The sequence below is a fragment of the Budorcas taxicolor genome, chromosome 4 (genome assembly GCF_023091745.1).
Source record: "Budorcas taxicolor isolate Tak-1 chromosome 4, Takin1.1, whole genome shotgun sequence".
Classification (NCBI taxonomy): domain Eukaryota; kingdom Metazoa; phylum Chordata; class Mammalia; order Artiodactyla; family Bovidae; genus Budorcas; species Budorcas taxicolor.
Window position 1 is genome coordinate 12,544,576 of NC_068913.1, and position 20,843 is coordinate 12,565,418.

The 20,843-nt window shown below is 36.1% G+C and overlaps 1 protein-coding gene across 1 annotated transcript in view; it reads left to right on the top strand.

The window, feature by feature from the left end:
• Nucleotides 1-20,843, top strand: part of VPS50 (VPS50 subunit of EARP/GARPII complex) — a 136,782-nt gene that overhangs the window by 44,355 nt on the left and 71,584 nt on the right. The window contains exons 10-13 of the mRNA XM_052638565.1: nt 320-362; nt 1,837-1,935; nt 3,607-3,747; nt 18,200-18,332. Of these exons, the coding sequence (XP_052494525.1) occupies nt 320-362; nt 1,837-1,935; nt 3,607-3,747; nt 18,200-18,332 (416 nt within the window). The remainder of the gene's footprint in view (nt 1-319; nt 363-1,836; nt 1,936-3,606; nt 3,748-18,199; nt 18,333-20,843) is intronic.

Sequence of the window (20,843 nt, forward strand, 5' to 3'; positions counted from 1 at the left end):
GGAAAGTGAAAAGTGAACGTGAAGTCACTCAGTCGTGTCCCACTCCCGGCGACCCCGTGGACTGCAGCCCACCAGGCTCCTCCATCCATGGGACACTTAAATTCTTAGTTTTATCTATAAATTCTTAAGGATTTTCTGTGATGACTTTTATTTCCTCCCTTCTAATTTTTTTCCTTTTGTTTATTTTTCTTGCCTTACTGTACTGTCTGTAGAATCAGCACAGCTTAACTGCTCATACTATTGACTTGTCAGTTTGAGTGTTTATTCATCTAGTTTGTCTCTTAAAGACTGACACACCTAATTCTGTTTTATTTAATAGTGAACTGAATTCAAAGTTGCAAGATACTTTAGAACAAATTGAGGTAAGAAGGATTGTATCTTAAATGACTTTCTTTTCAGAGGTTTTTGAATAGCATAGATGTATCTTACGTTTTGACTTTCATATTCTTACCGTTGTTTCTAGATCACTACTCTTTGTGTTTTTCATTTGGAATGTCTGTTAATGTTAACAGACTTGGTCAAGTTAATGTTAATTTACTCATTCTCTCAAAGATACTTTTGGAATTGTAGGGTCTGAAAAGAGTATTTGGCAATATTGCCATATCTACAAACATTCCTAAACTCTTAGTTATAGGTGTGTTCTCACATAAACTATAGGCAGAATATTTACCATATATTAATTATTTTTTAATTATCAATTATTTCTCCTTTTTAGCTTACTGATTTTAAGAATGATTATTGATTGATGATAACCCTCCTGAATTCCTAAACCTCATAATAACGTCTCATACAGTTCCTCAAATGTGTAGAAACTGGAAATGAAAAGCTATGTCATTGTGAGCATGAAGTCTTCCTCAGCAATCTTTGTAAAGCAGAGGGTTCATTTAAATACATTTAATAAGAATTATTTAGTTTCTTTTGAGATTGTATTTTATTGTTTTCCAGATGAGAGCTCTTAGAAAGGTTGAGGCTAGACTTTCAAATAACCTTTGTGAAAGTAGTTTTTGATCATAAATGCAATTATTTCCATAGTAAGAATGATAATTTATTTGGTAAGCATAAACAGAATTATTTTGAAAATCCTTTAAGTAAATAATCACCTGATTTTTTTCTTTTATTTATTTCTTTTTTCTTTTTTTGATCCCCTGAATATTTTAATGAAGACTTTCTTTTGAAAACTCAGTTTTCTTCATTCTTATAATTTAAGTGAAATCATTGAGATAGAAACCCATAAATAAAGTGGATATACTTAGATATAAAAAGGCAATATCTTGAGGTGTATACTTTTAAGTCAATATAGTTTTGTTGAGAATTACTTTTCAGTGATTAAGAAGGGTGGTTTTATTTTTCAGTAGTCCTACAAACTCATTTCATATAATTACACGATTTTAGCTGATGCTTGATGAAACATAAAGCTAAGTAAAAATAAAAATTAGAATTTCTTTAGAGACTATTATAATTATTTTGTGTCCCTTGAACCAGTTGGCAAAAATTTTTTTTTTAAATTCACATATTAATAACATCTCAATAAACTTGAGTGTAGTTGGTAATAAGAATTATAATTTATTCCCTGGTGGTTAGGACTTGGTGCTTTCATTGCCACGTCCTGGGTTTGATCCCTGCTTGGGGAACTAAGAGCCTGCAAGCAGTGTGGTGCAGCCAAAAAAAAATTACAACTTATATTTTTAATTAAATTTGTTTTTGACTATTAAATCCAATATGATAGTAATATATTTAGATATTAATTGAAAGTGAGGAATTAATCTTAATATTTTCTTATTACCTTGAAAACGTGACTCCTTAAACCACCTCTCACCTTCTCTTTTGTTTACATAGGAACAGTTGGATGTTGCTCTGTCCAAAATATGCAAGAATTTTGACATTAACCACTACACCAAAGTTCAACAAGCTTATCGACTTCTTGGAAAAACACAGGTAAGTCTTGAAAGGATTTTTTTTTTTCTTAATCAGTAATCTATTGCTCTTCCTGACTGCTTAAGTTTGAATATTATTAATGTAGTGTGCTTAAAAAGTTTCATTGAAGAAAGTAAATTTTTATGATGTGTTAGCAATGGTAGCAGGGTCACATAAACTCAGAGTGTGGATGGTGTGATTAACATATTACTGAGATTTGTTTGGAGAAGGCAATGGCACCCCACTCCAGTACTCTTGCCTGGAAAATCCCATGGATGGAGGAGCCTGGAAGGCTGCAGTCCATGGGGTTGCTGAGGGTCGGACACGACCGAGCGACTTCACTTTCACTTTTCACTTTCATGCACTGGAGAAGGAAATGGCAACCCACTCCAGTGTTCTTGCCTGGAGAATCCCAGGGACGGGGGAGCCTGGTGGGCTGCCGTGTATGGGGTCGCACAGAGTCGGACACGACTAAAGTGACTTAGCTGCAGAGGTCTGTTTTAAACTATGAAGTGTGTCTCAGGTTGAATATTTTCATCATTTCTGGTAGGTTTTTAAAAAAGTATAGTATAATTCAGTGGGTGAGGATATGTAGTCTCTTGTACCTCAGTTCTTGGTCCTGAATAAGAACTTTTAAGGTTGGAACCTCATGGTTCCTAGATGGGCCAGTGTGATTCTCTCACAGTGGTCTGTAAACTTTTGTGTATTGTGTACATTTGTTGTAAAACAGGTCCGTTTCTTTTATCAGAGTTTTCAAAGGATTTTGTTATCCCCAGAATGTCCTTACTATTCCCATGATGCGTGTCTTCACCTGTTCTTACTACTCGGGGGCTTCCTTGAAAAGCCTGAAGTGGAGGCCATAGTTTGAAAGTTAATTACATCTTCTACATATAGGAGTATACATTTTTCTTGAGAACATCAAAACATTGATGTGAATTTTTTTTTCCCTTAGATATAAGTCTCTTTTATTAGAAGGAAATTTAAGACTTTACCAGGCTATTTACATTGTGTAATGTGAATAAAGAAATATGGTTATTTATTGTACTTCATTAATTTTGATATCTTGAGATATACCTAGGGAAAATACAAGAAGGAAAACATTTGGTAATTTTGAGGGATATGTATTTTCAAAGGTCTTGAAGCAACTATAACTTCTAATTTCCCCCATTTGATGAATTCTTTCTCTCAGTAAATATTTTTTGTTGCCAACTATGTGCATTGCTCCAGGTATCTGGATATAAGCCCTCTTGTATCTTACCTTCTAGTTCAGAAGACAGAAATTAAAGAAAGAAAATCAGTGTAAGGGTACAGAGTGATGCAAAGTACTGGTTTGTATGGGATAGTCAGGAAAGGCTTCTCTGAGAAGGTGACCACTGAGAATCCTGAAAATGAAAGTATGGCAGAGGGAATTCAAAGGTGTGATTAGACAATGACATTTTTGGCAAACTGGGTACCAGTCTTAAATATGGAGCAACAGAGCAGTGTTTATGATTCAGGTTTATCTGTAGTGGTATGATGCTGTGGTTGGTTGAAGGGTTAGCTGCAAATAATCGACATTTATAATTCTGTGAATAATAGTTACTTGTGTTGCAGGTAAAATTGGTAAAGATTGTTTCCTATGTTTTTCAAATCTGTTTTTTTATCTTAGTAATTTATTTTAGTAATAGGCGATTATGTGCTTTATTTCCATAGACCGCAATGGATCAACTTCATATGCACTTCACCCAAGCCATTCATAACACCGTGTTTCAAGTTGTTCTTGGCTATGTGGAACTGTGTGCAGGAAACACAGATACAAAATTCCAAAAGCTGCAATATAAGGATCTCTGTACGGTATGTTATAGCTTAATTACTGTTCATATGAATCTCTTTTAGTTTTTAAATTCGTATTCCATTTTTCCCAGAGCCTACTATCAGTAGATGTCACTAAAATGAAAACAAACATGTTTGCCAAAAGTTTTTTGTTGTTGTTCCTTTCCTCATAGAGAAACTGGAAGATTCAGTCACATAAATAGTAAAGGTGGATGAGATGGTACCTATTTGTGAAGTCCAGTTGCTTCTAAATCAACTTTCTACCCATTTAAAGCTCTTTTTACCATTCTGCCTCAGACTGTGAATTGTATTCTACAGTGGCATGTAGGGTGCTTTTAAGCAGTCATCTTTGCTGATTTTCCTTACGTATGTTCAGTCAGTCTTTTCATGTATATAAATGCTGTTTCTGTCAGCATCTGTAACCAATTTTTTCTTTTTCACTCTTAAAGAAGCATAAATCTGTAGGGAATAAAATCCACAGGTGGGAAGTGAACCGAGTTGGGTTCCATTTTCAAATTGTTCCTTCCAATGGATTGATGTATGTATGGGAGGAAAAGAGAATGGTGAACATCCAGGAGAATGGTGGTGGTACTTGCTTTTACAAGGAAACCTGGTTTGCAGTGGAAAATCATGATTTCTATTTGATACATATTAACATTCAAGCAGACTTATTGAGGCAGTTGAATGTAAAAAGATCAGAACTGAAGTTACAGGCTGGGGACCATCAGCGTTTAACTGTATTTTAAGCCATGGTGCTGGATAAAAAGATTGGGGAAAAGGGTGGAGATAAAGAAGACAGGAGGGCCCTGGGCCTGTGACTTTCAGAGACTGGGTTGGGGAGGAGGGCCCAGAAGAAAAGCCGGAGAAGGAGCAGCTGCCTGGGGAGGAGGATATCTAGGAAATTGTGTTGTCACAATAGCTTACAGAAGGAAGTATTTATGGAACAATCAGCTGTAAACCTATGTCAGATACTTCTAAAGAGTCTGAATAAGTGGTCATAGAACTGATTCCTTGATTTGACAATATGGAAGTCATTGTTGACCTTGGTCTCTTTCAGTCTAGCCCAAGAATATCTTATGTCTCTGACTGGAGAATTTCTTGAGTTTTTTCCCTAATGTCCCCTAGAAAATAACAGTTCTTAGGAAGTAGCCATCTATTCTGTACTGTAATTATGTCTGGGAATTAATGTGAAGTTAATGTTCATAATGAGTTTGTCGAAAGTACAGGTTATATGTCCACTGGGAACTGGGGAAGTACACTTACTTAAGCTCCAACAAATATTCCAGAAGGTTGTGATTATAATGATAGCTTAAGGATTAAGTTAATAAGGACAGTGGATGTTTGTTAATATAGGTTAAAATGTCTTTTTAAAATAACTTCATAAATCACAGGCACTATTTCACAAATTTTATGATCAATTGTGCAATATAGTTGCATAATTCTATTTTAAATACCCAGTTTTAAGAACAGCCATTGTTTGATAACGTTCAATGATTTTGAAATATATCATTTATTTTCTTAGGTTGATAATATACTTTTTAAAATTAAATATCCAAAAAGTCAATTCTACTTTTTGTTTGTTAGTGTTGCTATTACTAGTAGATGGGTTAAATGGTAAAGCAGCTTGTTGCAAGTTAGTAATTTTCCTGTTAAAGCAGAAAATAACTTTTAATAATTTAAAATAAATATTTTTAAACAAATTAGGCTTTTGTTCTTCAGTCTTTTTTACTTTGGTTAAATCTGGTATGTCTGTATGCCTGTAGTATATTTTGTTACTATTAAATTTTTATATGCTGTTAAAAGTCAAGGACATATTTGTGCTTATGCTTCTTGAGGATGTCCTCTATGCTTTTATATAACACAAAGATGAAATTATATTTAGCTTATACATTTTTATGAACAAAAAATTTGTTCTTAAGATGTTTACCATAGTTTTTAAAAAATAATTTCTTTTGCTTTTTCCTAAAAGGCTATAAAATAACCTTTTGAGGTATCTGTGTATATTTAAATTATCAGATAACAAAGAGCTTATCTTTCTTGAGTAAGTGCTTATTAAAATTACTCTAGAAACATTTGGTACTTCTTTATAAATTATCCATATTTGTGTGATAGTAGGTGAGATATCTGTAATTAAATTAGGGAAACAACTGAATTAAGGAAACATCTGATTTATTGGTACGTTAGTGCTTAGTCATAGAAAACAGCCCCCCTGCACCCACGCAAATACAGAGAACAGCTGGCATGAACATTATTATTCATCTAACATAGTTGTACATTTCTGGTTCATATTCAAACTGTTCTAAAAACACTAGCTGAAGTAGTTTTTGGTGTAAAGTGGTGAGAATAGTATTGAATGTTAACGATGCATTCATGGAGGCATTTCTTGTGAGGAATGGATTTAACAGAATTAGGTGTGATAGGGTCTTTAATGTTGAAAGAACAGACATAGAAGAACTGAATAATGAGATGAAGAATATGATACATTGTCAGGTGGCCCACTTTCTTTGGCACTATTCTTGATAAAAAATTAAGGAAGTTTAGAAATTACCTAAGGCCTCTTGCAAGTATGTAAGTCAGTGTTGCTGTAGGGAGACAGGAATGTGAACATCTCTTATAAGCCTAAGTTTTAATTTTTTCTATAATATTGAGTGATATTTGACCTTTTTAAACCAGGTAAGTTAGGAAGAAATTATCTCATATCAGAGTTATTTATTTAGTTTGATGGAAAGATGTGTACTTTTAGTTATATAAATAAAAGTGGTTTATTCGGGAAAGGAAAAATAGAAGGAACTCTTAGAAGTTCAATAAGCTGATGAAACTTAAATATGTTTTCCTGGTGAGAACACATATCAATGATCTCGAATGGCGTAACACAGGCAGGGGAGGGGATTTGTGAAGGAGCCTTATATTAGAATGTATGGTTCTTAATTTTTCAGCATATGGTACTTGGGCATCATGTTTGCCCTGATAAAATGGGCTGATCATAATTATTGAGGATATACCAGTTCAGGAGCATATGTGGCAATGAGTGCCCAGCTAAGAAAGAAGCAACAGAGCCCTCAGGGCATATATGCAGGGTGTTGACTGGCAGATTTTGGAAGTGAGAAGGAAGATCCCAGGCATTTGGGCAGCGGTTGGTTTTCTCTGTAGAGCAGCAGTATTTTCAAGGAAGGCTTTACCTAATAGATAAACATTTAAATATAAGAGTAAAAAAATAAAAAATGGTACACTGATCGAGTTGAGAGAGGGATAGAGTTCCTGTAAACAGGGAACCATTTTGTTTCCTTTAAATAGAAAGAGATTAGAGACGCAAAAAGAATCATTTGCTTGTGTTCGTTCACAGTATTATTTTAAACCACTCACAGATGTCTTTCTGTTACTAAAATGGGCTAGAATGAAATTGATCTCTCTCTCTCTTTTTTTTTTCTTTTTGGATATTCTTTTACAAAGAAACCTGGGGCAAAATTCATGTTCTGTTGTTATTTTCTTTGGTAAAGAGAATGTCAGCGTTCTTCAGGGAAGCAGCATACTGTCTCGTTATGAAGTGTCTGCCCTGTGTCCTGTTACCATTGCTCTGTTTAAAAGTTGAGTTGACTTGGAACTGTTTGAAGTCGTTTTGCAATTGAATGTACTTTCTTTACTAAGCTGTGTTGTCTAAATGACTAAAAGTACAGTTTTTCTTCGTATAGTTTATCTTTCAGTCTTGTTTTGCTATTTACCTTGAATGTCTCGACTTATGAGTTTTAAATCAGTAGTTTTGGCTCTTCTAAAAAATACATACATTATCTTGCAACACAAATGATGGAGTACCACTTACAAGGAAAAGTTTGAAATGAGAATTACATCACATTCATTTCTGGCAAGGGCCGATGTAAAGGGGATAGTAGTCATTTTATTTAATTAAAAAGCCTTTTTGTGATTGCATTTATTAATGCATTGATGTACTGTGCATATTTACACCAGTTTGTGGAGAGATTTAAAAACATCAAGTGGAAGAAGCTCTTTATTTCATGACTTTGTAGGGAAACCCTGTGTAGATTTTTTTGAAAGTTTATGAAGTATGCATCAGTTTTTTGGCTTTTTTTTTTTTTAAGTGTTTTTACAACATTTTTTTTGGGGGGAGGCAGGCTCATGAGTTTCCATGGGAAGCTTATTTCAAGATATTAATTAGGATGTTATTGATTAATTTTATAATAACAGAGCTGGCTAAGCTGGCTGCATTTTCTCAGCCATTTTTCAGTTGTTCATTTCCAAATGATTTTATTGAGTTTTGAGTTCTGTCTTTGAAATGAACTTGGCAATGTAATAATACTTTGGGGGAAAATGTAGTATTTCTTTTAGAAAAAGCTTTCTGAAATAATTTCAGTATTTATTTTCACTATTTGGCACATTAGAGGTGTTTAGTAAATGTTTATTTAGCATATTGGATCGAACTCTTTGTCTCTATCTTGTGTAGTGTTGACTTAATCAGTCTTCAGATTTGATTGAGGGGAAAGAAAACCGACACTGAGTGCCCTCTCAGTGCCATGTACTTTTTTAAACACTTTTTACTTTATATTGGGGTGTAGCCAGTTAACAGTGTTGTAACAGTTTCAGGTGAAGAGTGAAGGGACTCAGCCACACATATAGCACGGAGCAGAGTTCCCTGTGCTATATAATAGGGATACTGGTGGACTTTTACAAGTTCCTTCGGGTGTGTACTTTATAGAAAGACCAATGAAAGGCTTGTCCAATGTTCCATTCTTCTAGGTTTTAAAATTTTCATTCTCATAAGTAATACTTCTTGGTACTGAATTGTAATGATGATAAGCTGCTAGGAATTATCATCATATTGACTGTAGGCAAGTATAGAAAAGTGAAGAAAGAAAGTAAAAATTAGTATTTCTGCATGCAAAGCTGGTTCTTTTAATGTATATTATATAAGCAAATAGCTTTTTAAAGTAGGATTATGCTGTACATGCAGATTTATAACATTTTTTCCCACTTGCTATGTTATAAACAATTTTCTATTTCAGTAAGTATACTACTCACGTACCTTTTAGGGCTTGACAATACTTCAGTGTAAGAGATCCTGTGGATTAATTAACCAGTTTCTTATTCTTCAATATTTATATCATTTCCAGCTTTTATCATGATGAACAGCATTGTAGTAAATATTTTTAAAGCTAAATCTTTGCATAGATCATTATTTCTTTAGGATAGAAGACGAATAAAATTGCATTGTCAAAGGCTTTGCATTTTTAAAACTTTGGTTTATATTTCCAAAATTGCCTTGCAAAAAGCATGTTTCAACTTAGGCTTCTCATCAGTAGTGTCTGCTCTTACCCTTTTCCCTGTGCATATGAATGCTGATTATTTTATATTTAATAGCTTAATTGTCAAATACCAGAAGATAGCATGTCAATAACATTTTATGTTGTTTTTCACTCAGGCATATTTAGGATGTGAAGGAAATTAGACGGGGGCATTTCATTGATTGTTGAGGTTAATTTGGTTGATTTGGTTGGATAAATGAGTGAACCTTTCCTTTCTTACTAGAGAAGCCTTTCCGATTAGAGGAATAATACTATTTACTCGAGTGCTTTATCAGATTAGCTTTAAAATACTCCAAGAATTCAGCTGTCAGATTTATTCATATCAAGTGTATGTAGCACCCAGTCAATTTTTTTTATATGAGTTATATACTGGTTTCTAAATATTTAAGGTAAAATAAAAAATAAATTTTGGTAATTTTAAATATTTTAAACTTAACGACCAAAAGAGAAGCAAGGGAAGTTTATCCATCTCTTCTTTTTTCCCTGCCATTTCCTCTTGGACTGTCAGGAACTGTGAAAGATTGAAATCTTATCCCACGTGCATACTAACAAGGTAGTCTGTTCACTGTTTCACGGGTGCTAGTAGAAGATAAAAGATTCTGCTGTCTTAGCACTCTGACTTAGTATAAACCAGTTCCCTTGTCATTGGTGGTGGTTTAGTCACTCAGTCATGTCTGACGCATTGCAACCCCATGAACCATAGCTCACCAGGCCCCTCTGTCCATGGGATTTCCCAGGCAAGAATACTGGAGTGGGTTGCCATTTCCTTCTCCAGAGGATCTTCCCAACCCAGGGACTGAACCCATGTCTCCTGCATTGGCAAGCACATTTCTTTACTGCTGAGCCACCAGGGAAACCCTCCCTTGTCATTACCCAGCTCTTGTTCATCAAGTCATCAGTTCAGCTCAGCAAGGGGCAGTAAGCTTATGAGTAGTTTGTTACCTAGGATGGTTGTATTCATTATGATCAAAAGTAGATAAGAAAAGTTCCAACAACATATACATGTATCAGATGGGATCAACACAATTCTTTAAGGGTTGAAGGAGACCAAGAAGCAGGCTATGACTTCTGAGTGGGTTCGGATTTCAGCAAGCGCAACGTATGCGGCTGGGTCCAGAGATACAGAGGCAATATTCTGCGCAGTGACCTGAAAGGAGAGGGTGGGCAGAGGAAAGGAGCAGTGGGATGTCTGGCTTGGTTTAATAGGATTACACCAAATACAGTGATTTGATTTGTATGATACCCTGGGACTAATGAGTGCCCATAGACAGCATGATGTTATTTGGGTAGCCACCTTTCTCCCCCTTGCCTGGGAATGAAGGTGTTTTCTGGTCACTTGAAATGGACGCAGGTGTACTGAGGCCTCTCTTAGCTGCCCAAGACTACAGACACTTAAAACTATCAGTGTAGTTTAGAATGCTGGGTGATTTTTGCTGGGTGGGTGGGGGGGAAGGATGGGGGTAAATATTAAAGAGCCAACCTATTTTTTCTAATATTTATTTTTATTTATTTGGCTGCATGAGATCTTAGTTGTGGTGCGTGGGCTCAGTTGCCCCATGGCATGCGGTATCTTAGTTCCCTGACCAGGGATTGAACCCATGTCCCCTGCATTGCAAAGCAGATTCTTAATTTCTGGACCACCAGGAAAGTCCCCAAGCCAGCCTGTTTTCAAGGTGTGGTACACAGCTGCCAGCCGAAACAGTCATTTGCTGGTAAAAGCCATTCTTGAAACCTGCCAAGTTCTTATTTTTAAATACTGCCCATTTAAGGTGATGATCTTAGCATGGGAGTTCATAGCACTTCATCATTTGAAATTTTGAAAGGTCAATTGTATATTCTGATTCTTCAAGTTTTGCTTGTTTTGCAGTATTAAGCTTTGCATTTGATGAAGGCCACTTAGCAGCAATTAGCCATACCTGGAGCTTCCCAGGGGGTGCAGGTGGTAAAGAACCCTCCTGTTAGTGCAGGAGACATAAGGACATGGTTTCCATCCCTGGTTCCAGAAGATCCCCTGGAGTAGGAAATGGCACCCCACTCCGGTATTCTTGCCTGGGAAATCCCATGGACAGAGGAACCTGGTGGGCTACAGTCCATGGGGTTACAAAGAGTCAGACACAACTGAGCACATAACATCACATCAGGCAAACCTGACGATTATAGAAAAGGAATTCCTTCTGTGTGTTTTACTATTTAGAGGGTGCTGGTTACGTAGTGCCAAGTTGGTATCGTTTATACCATACGTGTTACGTAAGTCTTCATGTGTACATACATATTTAGTATTAATGATAAAATGCCTAGAAGATGAGAATGACTGATTTTTCACCATGATATGTTTGTGTGTTGAAATCATGAATGAATCCAGTTTAGTGTAAGGAAAGTCTTGCTACAGCATATGCATGTTTTACCTATGGAGAATCATAGTCTTTAAAGTTTCAGAGAAACTCTAGGTTATTTGCTTTATCCTTTGGGGTTTGGATACATGAAGTGATATGCTGGAGTTATGCATGGCTGAGTAAGTCACAAGTTTGGGCCCTAGGCCCAAACATGTGCCAGCCAGTCCACTATACAGAGCACCGCTCTGGTGTCCAGTGATTCGAAAGGACTTAGAGCATTCATGTTTTGTACAGGTTGGTCCTAACAGAAGTAATCAATGGTTGGAAAAATATTTAAAATTGCTTGGCCCAGCCACTTATTTAGTTCAGCCTCCCCAGAAATGTTTTTAGTTCCCTGGAGCTTAATGCTGTTTTGATCTCCCACATGTTTCCAGAAACCTCTCAGCTAAATAGTCAGTCTTCTCCAGCAGCTTCTGGTGATGGGAGTTCCCTGTGCTAACAGGATTCGTGTAGAGATGTTGATAAGCCTCTGCTGCCCTTTGAAATCATCTGTGAGTGTGTTTGTGTGTTCGGATGAGGGTAGGGATGGCAGTGCTAGGGAGTTTTAAATCTCTGTGCGGACGGCAAAACACCTGCTCCCTTTCTGTTTGGTGGGATGTGATTAGAGTGCCAAGTCAGAGTGAAACAAGAAGATGGTAATACTTCAGGGATGCTCCTAAGAATTTTTGTTGTGATGTTTTAACATAAAAGATCATCTTGCTGAAATTTCTGTTGGCAACTTGTAATAGAGATTTCTGATGGGTAAAAAGTAAATTAATAAAAATCAAAAGACTAAATTTACTGGCCTCTTTTTTTTTTTTCATATTTACCACTTGGCACTGAAGCAAGTTTTGAAGGTGAATTTTTTTTCACTGTGTGGTTCAGGTATGAAAGGCTGCATATATTCATTTCTGGCTTTTCTCTGTTCTATGAAAATGATGTCTGGATGCTTACTAAATTATTGCTTATAGGTAAGGCTGAGACGTTGCTGCTTTTAACAAGCTAATTTCATCATTTTAACTTTGCCCAGGTGGATTGGATGGGATGGTTAAGAGTAGAGCTAGAAGGTACAAAGTTTTACTCCTAACTGATAGTGATAAGATCAGAAATCCGAGATCTGTGGATTCTGTGAAAGTGTTCATCAAGACTTGATTAAATAATTAATTTTCACAAAGATAAACTCAAAATGGATTAAAGACCTAAACGTAAGACCAGAAACTACAAAACTCTTAGAGGAAAACATAGGCAGAACACTCAACGACATAAATCAAAGCAAGATCCTCTATGACCCACCTCCTAGAGTAATGGAAATAAAAGCAAAAGAAAAAAAGTGGGGGCTGATTAAACTTAAAAGCTCTTGCAGTTGTAAGCTTTTGCTTACAGCAAAAGAAGCTGTAAGCAAGGTGAAATGACAACCCTCAAAATGGGAGAAAATAATAGCAAATGAAACAACTGATAAAGGATTTATTTCCAAAATATACAAGCAACTCGTACAACTCGATACCAAGAAAACAAACAACCCAATCAAAAGTGGGAAAAAGACCTAAACAGACCTTGCTCCAAAGAAGACATACAGATGTCTAACAAACACATGAAAAGATGCCCAGCTTTGCTCATTATTAGAGAAATGCAAGTCAAAACTACAATGAGATATCACCTCACACCAGTCAGAATGGCCCTCATCAAAAAGTCTACAAACAATAAATGCTGGAGAGGGTGTGGAGACAAGGGAACTCTCTTGCACTGTTGGTGGGGATGTAAGTTGATACAGCCACTGTGGGAGATGGTATGGAGACTCCTTAAAAAACTAGTAATAAAACCACCATATGACCCAGCAATCCCACTCCTGAGCATATATCCTGAGGAAACCAAAATTGAAAGAGACACATGTATCCCATTGTTCATTGCAGCACTACTTACAATAGCTAGAACATGGAAGCAACCTAGATGTCCATTGACAAATGACTGGATAAAGAAGCTGTGGTAGATATACACAATGGAATATGACTCAGCCATAAAAATGAATGCCTTTGAGTCAGTTCTAATGAAGTGGATGAACCTAGAACCTATTATACAAGTGAAGCAAGTCAGAAAGAGAAAGATAAATACCGTATTCTAATACAAATATGCAGAATCTAGAAAAATGGTACTGAAGAATTTATTTATAGGACAACAGTGGAGAAACAGACATAGAGAATAGACTTATGGGCATGGGGAGAGGGGAGGAGAGGGTGAGATGTATGCAGAGAGTAACATGGAAACTTACACTACCATATGCAAAATAGACAGCCAGTGGGAATTTGGCTGAAAAAAAAAAGAATGAATTTTGACATTTGAGTAGTGAAGCTTGGTAATAATGCTGTTTTGAGCATTCTTGCATTATAACATCTGGATTTGTGAGTCTTCTCCAAATCCTGCCTATAGGATATTTGTTTCTTGTGATCACTGGTTACTAGACATGTATGTTATCTGTATGGAGTTTATGAATTGCAAACAAAATTTAGGTTACTTAAAATGTTCCTCCTTTTCTGCATGATTTTTGAGATAGTTCTAAAATACTATACCTTTTTCTCTTCTTACCTGTCAACCTTCCCTGAATAGATTAGTACTCATAGCTTTAGAATGGCAGTGGAAAGTCACTTTGGAACACAGAAAAATGTTTGATAAGTAAATTTCTATTTCCCATACTTACAAGACTTTAAGACATGCTGTTTAGTTCTTTGGGGTGTCTCACTGTGCAAATGTTTTCTAGATTGATTAAGTCAAGGCTTTTGTTGCTACTATTGATGTGCGATAGGAGTATTGGACTGAAACTGTTATATGGTGCTACTCTCTCCTGGTACACCTGATTTTATACCGAACGAATCACCCATTAGTTGGAAGTTGAACTGAGTTGCAGTGTTGGGTATTTAGTAATCAGTGAGTGGATTAAACCATTGATGAAGTAGCAGATCTAAGAATCTGTAACATTGATCTGTGGAATGTGAATGTGAGATATCCAGAGTGGTTTACTGTCTGAGGGCCTGTGACCGGTAAGTTGCGAAACTGGTGCTGGTTGGGACCCAGGGCTTCCCATTCCTTCTCTAGTCCTCTTTCTGTTACACTCTGCTGGTGTGAAGAAGAAGTGATGTCTGAGCGGAAGTAGTAATTCAGAAACCCAGATTCTCTTCTTGGCCTGCCTTTTATTTACTGAATGCTTGTACAATTATTTGCATATTTGTTGGTTTTTTTGATTCTCTCCTTATAGTCATGGTTCACACATGTCTGAAATAAGATTCTCTATTTGAAATTTGGTGGTGATTTTGTAAATCAGTTGGAGAGCATCAGTTGTGAATGATTTTAGTAGTAAGGTGTTAAAAGCATCAAAAGCATTTGTTGCTATGAGAGTTGACCCTGGTTGGTTGCACAGTATAGTGGAAAGTGGTTTCTGGAGTCCAATTTTAAAATGAAATGACTTCTCGCCAGCATGGGCTTCCAAGTACAGAGATGAACACATTTCAGCTTAAGTCTATTAAAAACAATATATATCTGTTGCACCTTGTCTTTTTTCCTTAAACTGTTTACTGTCTATTTAGTATGATGAATCTATACATTTGTTTCTATGTTAGAATATAAATTTAGGTAAGGAGCATCTTGCTCAGTACATCACAGTCTTATCTTTGTACATATGACATTTTTGAAGGTAAGTTTGGGCAACTTTCAGGTGTGGGCTTTGGCTAGATCTGTGAATTCTTTACACTTGAATAAGTTAGGTGAGAAAAAGCTTCTATAGTTTCACTAAATAATTTCAACTTTTTCTGAAAAACATGTGTATAATCTCATCCAAACCCATTAAGTTTTAGCAAATCGTCAAGAGGTAACCCAGTAAAGAACCTCCTTTTTCTTGAACAAATAGGCAGCTAATGTATCTAGATAGTGATCTAGTGGAGAACAGAGGGTAGTAGCTCCAAGTTTCAATTTTCTGATTTGTTAAACTGCGACAATTATAATAAAAGGTAATTGGTGGACTGTAGCACAATTATTTGTATAGTCATACTTTAGCTTTGGGAAAAATAAGACTAACACTGCTTTCCTTTTATCTATCAGAAAGATATGTTGGGATATAATTAAATTTACTTGCATAGTATAAACACAAACTTATGCAAAGTTGAGTTTATGAAAGTTTGTAGAAGAGTACCTTTATTCCAGTGATTGATAAGCTGCAGTTCAGAACCTTTTTGTGATTTTTGCCTTTCCTTTGTCCTCTGCTTTTAGCTCTTTCCTGAACTCATACATCAGTATTAATTTTAGTTACATGTTTGTGGTATGAGAGATATGTCAATTATATTTCTAAAAATAAACCAAGGAAAAATGCAAGACTGGTTCATTGTAAAAGTAGTAATTATAAGAGTAAACAGGGAAAGTCAACATAACAAATTACCACAAATTATAGCATAAGTATGCAAAAATATTTGTGTTGATCTCTGCAAGCCATGTGTGAATCTGGATAGCCATCCTAATTTCATTCCCTCCTGTGTTCCTTCTGTCTCATCCCCCATGCCGTCTCTTACAGGTAGCTAATTTCAGTGTTTTCTTCTTTGTATTTACTATGTTTATTCTTGTGATGATAGGCAGATGTATGCATTAATTTTTTCTATTTATTATGACATCAGTTCAGTTCAGTTGCTCATTCGTGTCCGACTCTCTGCGACCCCATGAATCGCAGCACGCCAGGCCTCCCGGTCCATCACCAACTCCCGGAGTTCACTCAGACTCAGGTCCGTTGAGTCAGTGATGCCATCCAGCCCTCTCATCCTCTGTCGCCCCCTTCTCCTCCTGCCCCCAATCCCTCCCAGCATCAAAGTCTTTTCCAATGAGTCAACTCTTCGCATGAGGTGGCCAAAGTATTGGAGTTTCAGCTTTAGCATCATTCCTTCCAAAGAACACCCAGGGCTGATCTCCTTCAGAATGAACTACTTGGATCTCCTTGCAGTCCAAGGGACTCTCAAGAGTCTTCTCCAACACCACAGTTCAAAAGCATCAATTCTTCGGCGCTCAGCCTTCTTCACAGTCCAACTCTCACATCCATACATGACTACTGGAAAAACCATAGCCTTGACTAGACGGATCTTAGTCAGCAAAGTAATGTCTCTGCTTTTGAATAGGCTATCTAGGTTGGTCATAACTTTTCTTCCAAGGAGTAAGCGTCTTTTAATTTCATGGCTGCAGTCATCATCTGCAGTGAGTTTGGAGCCCCAAAAAATAAAGTCTGACACTGTTTCCACTGTTTCCCCATCTATTTCCCATGAAGTGATGGGACCAGATGCCATGATCTTTGTTTTCTGAATGTTGAGCTTTAAGCCAACTTTTTTACTCTCCTCTTTCACTTTCATCAAGAAGCTTTTTAGATCTTCACTTTCTGCCATAAGGGTGGTGTCATCTGCATATCCGAGGTTATTGATGTTTCTCCCGGCAATCTTGATTCCAGCTTGTGCTTCTTCCAGTCCAGCGTTTCTCATGATGTCCTCTGCATATAAGTTAAATAAGCAGGGTGACAATATACAGCCTTGACGTACGCCATTTCCTATTTGGAACTAGTCTGTTGTTCCATACATATATATAATAAAAATGTTTCCCTACCTCACATGTATATATATCATATGAAAGGGAAAACTTTTTATTAAACTTTTTTTAAAGTGTATGCTTATTATTTTTCATAGTTGCATAGTACTATTTTGTGTGTGTAAAGATAGTTTATTCAACGGATCTCCTGTGTTTGGACATTTAGATAGATTCCAGTATTTAGCAGTTACAGATTATCCTTCAGCAAACAACCTTGTGCATATGTATTTTCACATTGTTTGAAGTACACCTTCCATGTAAATTCCTAGAAGTGGAATTGCTGGGTCAAGGGGAAATACAAATGATGGAGCAAATGCTCCATTGTGACAGACAGAAAACCTGCTAAATAGAATCGAGGCATTACCCTACCTATGAGATAAAAAGAGCAGAATGACAAACTGATAGTTTTTTACTAAGGATAGGAGGAGAAAAATCCACGCATTTTCATTAGGGAGAAGATTTGAGACCACATACATTTTCACAGCCATAGACAACATGTTTTAGAATAGTATCATCAAATATAAAATAGCTATATCCCTGTAATTTAAAGAATTTACAGATTGTCAAAGGTGCGAACTTAATTTACGTAAATATCTTGTAAAATATGACTACCTTTTGGCAAGTTGTAACTTGGATCTAAGAATGAGAATAAAGCTGGGTTTGTATGCTAAGAACATGGCTTTGAAAACATATATTTGGGGAAGTTTGCAGTCTTATTCGTAGCACTTACCAATTCAGCAGTGTGTGGATTCATAGTATGAGAATTGAGACTACTCATGAATACTAAAATGCCATGTTGAAATAGGAATTGCTAATTGTAATTGTTACTGTTGATTACTAAAAGTGTGCTTACTGACTCATAGAAGTTAGTATTTTTACTAATGGCTTGATAAATGTTTTACTAACTGGGGAATTTAGAGGAGGGGGGAAATCATTATGGAGAGAAATTAACGTTTGTTCCACGTTGAAACATGGAACATGTTGAACAAATTGCTGTTTGTTCCATGTTGAAATAAGAACACACTTTTCTTGCCATTGGGCTTTCTTTTTAGATGTATCAGTAGAAGAAATTTTCTTATCTGATTCTTTATTGCATTTGGTTGACACCATAGCATTTTATTTCAGTTCACTTCGTGCTAAAGTAAACACGACAATTTGAAAGTTGGCTCTTGTCATTTCCTTCAGCATGTTACACCAGACAGCTACATTCCATGCCTTGCTGACCTGTGCAAAGCACTGTGGGGAGTGATGCTCAGCTATTACAGGACTATGGAATGGCATGAGAAGCACGACAGTGAGGATGCTGCTTCTGCTTCTGGTAGGAAGTCATCTTGATCTTATTATAAAACCTGAATTATGAATTTGCCATATTTCTGGAGTAAGGAGAAAGAAAAGAGATAGTTGTACTTTTAGAATTTCAGGGACTGTGATGACCTGAATGGGTTAAATGGGTTGAATGTTCAGCAGAGAAAGCAATTCAGCTACTATGAAAACTCCATTACCTTTGGGGATTTACCAGGCTGAAGAACTTCCTATCTGATAGGTATTACCAATTTCCAGGAAAATGTGGTGATGGTCTTAGCACTAAATTATTGAGAGCACTATAAAAAAAAAAGAAAGAAAGAAAGAAAGAAAACTAAGTAAGACATTGGTGTGTCCAAATTTACTATAAAATTAATGCTGTTTTTAAAATATTAGCATTAATTCAATATTAAGTCTTTTTTTGCTTATTTTCAAATTGTACTAATAAAGCTAGGTTCTAAGAATTAATAATTCTACTGATGCTTTTCTCCTTGAAAATAGTGGGACATTAAATTTTTAAAAAGATGTTTTAAATGCTATCTTTGAAAGTGAAATACACTTTAAATGTCTATGGTATACTCATAAAGAGAAAATCTTTGAGAAATTATATTAACTAGGCATTACTTCATAATATAATTATATCTCTTAAGTGATTATCCTTGAACAATAGCTATAGCTAAGAGTAAGTATTCAGAGTACTTTTAAAAGAATGTATCTGTATTTAATATGGGCAAAATAAATTTTACAGTACATATTTTTCTGTATTACATGCAGTTTAGTATAGCTAGTTAATCAAGTTATTTTAGTAACCTCTAATTTCTGAAGCGTTTGGTTTTTGTGATTGTGAAGGAATGCTCAAATCTTACTATTTGATAAAATGTAGGATTTTGGTAGTATAGAAGACGTATGTTTAATGTTAATCTTGACTTGTAAGAAGCTCATAAATATAGATAGCAAAAAATAAGAAAGATAAATTCTATGGAAGGATGTCCCTTCTTTTAGAAGTATTGTTGGGGAGGAAGAGGTTTAAAGAAAGAGAAAGGAGAAGTTAGGAAAAAGAGGAGAGCATTGAGTCAGGATCCTAGACCAGACGTTTCACCCACCTCCTCTACTGCGTCCGCGAGTATGGGCACACCTGGCTGTCAGTTTTGATTGCCATTTACCAAAGGTGAGAATGTGAAGAAGTCACTTTTATCCTCTCCAGGCTCCAGTCTGCTCCTTAAAATGGTAGGTTAAGAATAAACAAAACAAAAAGTTTCATCAGGTAGTAACACATTTACCTATAGGATCTCTATAAAATTTAGAGACAATGTAAAAAGTGCTGACACTAGTTGTTGTTACTATCATCCAAAGAAATGAATCAAGAGAGGCAATTATATTAATAATGAAATATCTATAGACCTTTTTTTTTTGAATTTCATTTTATTTAGGGAGTTTGTGAGCTTAGGGGATTTTTTTTCCCCTACAAAGTTTATGCTGTTTTGGCAACCTTAATTTTTTTCTAGATGTGATAACTGTTTAGACATCTCAGCACCTTTTTTCCCTTTTCTAGTCCATTATTTAAGAAGAAATCAAAGCAAAAGTTTGGAACAAAATTAACACATACTTTAGATATAAGATAAGCGTGTAGAAGATAATGTATTCTCATCATGGTGAAACTTGCTTTCTGCTCCAGGCAGATAGTTTCATGTATTGTGTATGGATGTATATATTTATGTATACACATTTTCATGATGCTTTCAAATTGTGGTGATGGAGAAGACTCCTGAGAATCCCTTGGACTTCAAGATCAAACCAGTCAATCCTAAAAGAAATCAACCCTGAATTTTCACCGGAAGGGCTGTTGTTGAAGCTCCAATATTTTGGCCCCTGATGCAAAGAGCTAACTCATTGGAAAAGACCCTGATGATGGGAAAAACTGAAGGCAGAAGGAGAAAGGGGTGGCAGAGGATGAGGTGGTTTGGAGTGTCACCCACTCTAGAGACATGAATTTGAGCAAACTCCAGGAGATAGTAGAGGACCAAAAAGCCTGTCATGCTACAGTCCATGAGATCTCAGAGTCAGACACAATTGAGCGACTCAACAACAACAAATAGATTCAAACTTAAAACTCTCTTTGATCCTTCTATATTTAGTCCTCTTTGCTAAAATTCTTTCACTCTAATCTGTATAATTTAAGAATGTTGTAGACCCTAGTTAATCTGATCATCAGTTGACAATATCGAGGACTGAGAGTCTTCCTTTCGTATTCACATTAAGGCTTAAATTGTAGGAATCAGTCAGGATCCTAAAAATTATTCCTGGCAAACTTGATAAGCCTGAAAGGGTCTCTAGAGTTCACTTGTTGTCGTTCTCTCCTTCATTGCAGGCAGATTCTTTACTGCTGAGCCATGGGGAAGCCCTCTAGTAATACTACTGGTATCTTAACACTTTACCGTTTTAAATAAAACCCTAAAGCTATAGTGTAGGCGCATTGCTCTGAGCTGCTGGGTTCATAATAGCCAGACCATACAGATGGTACGAGGAT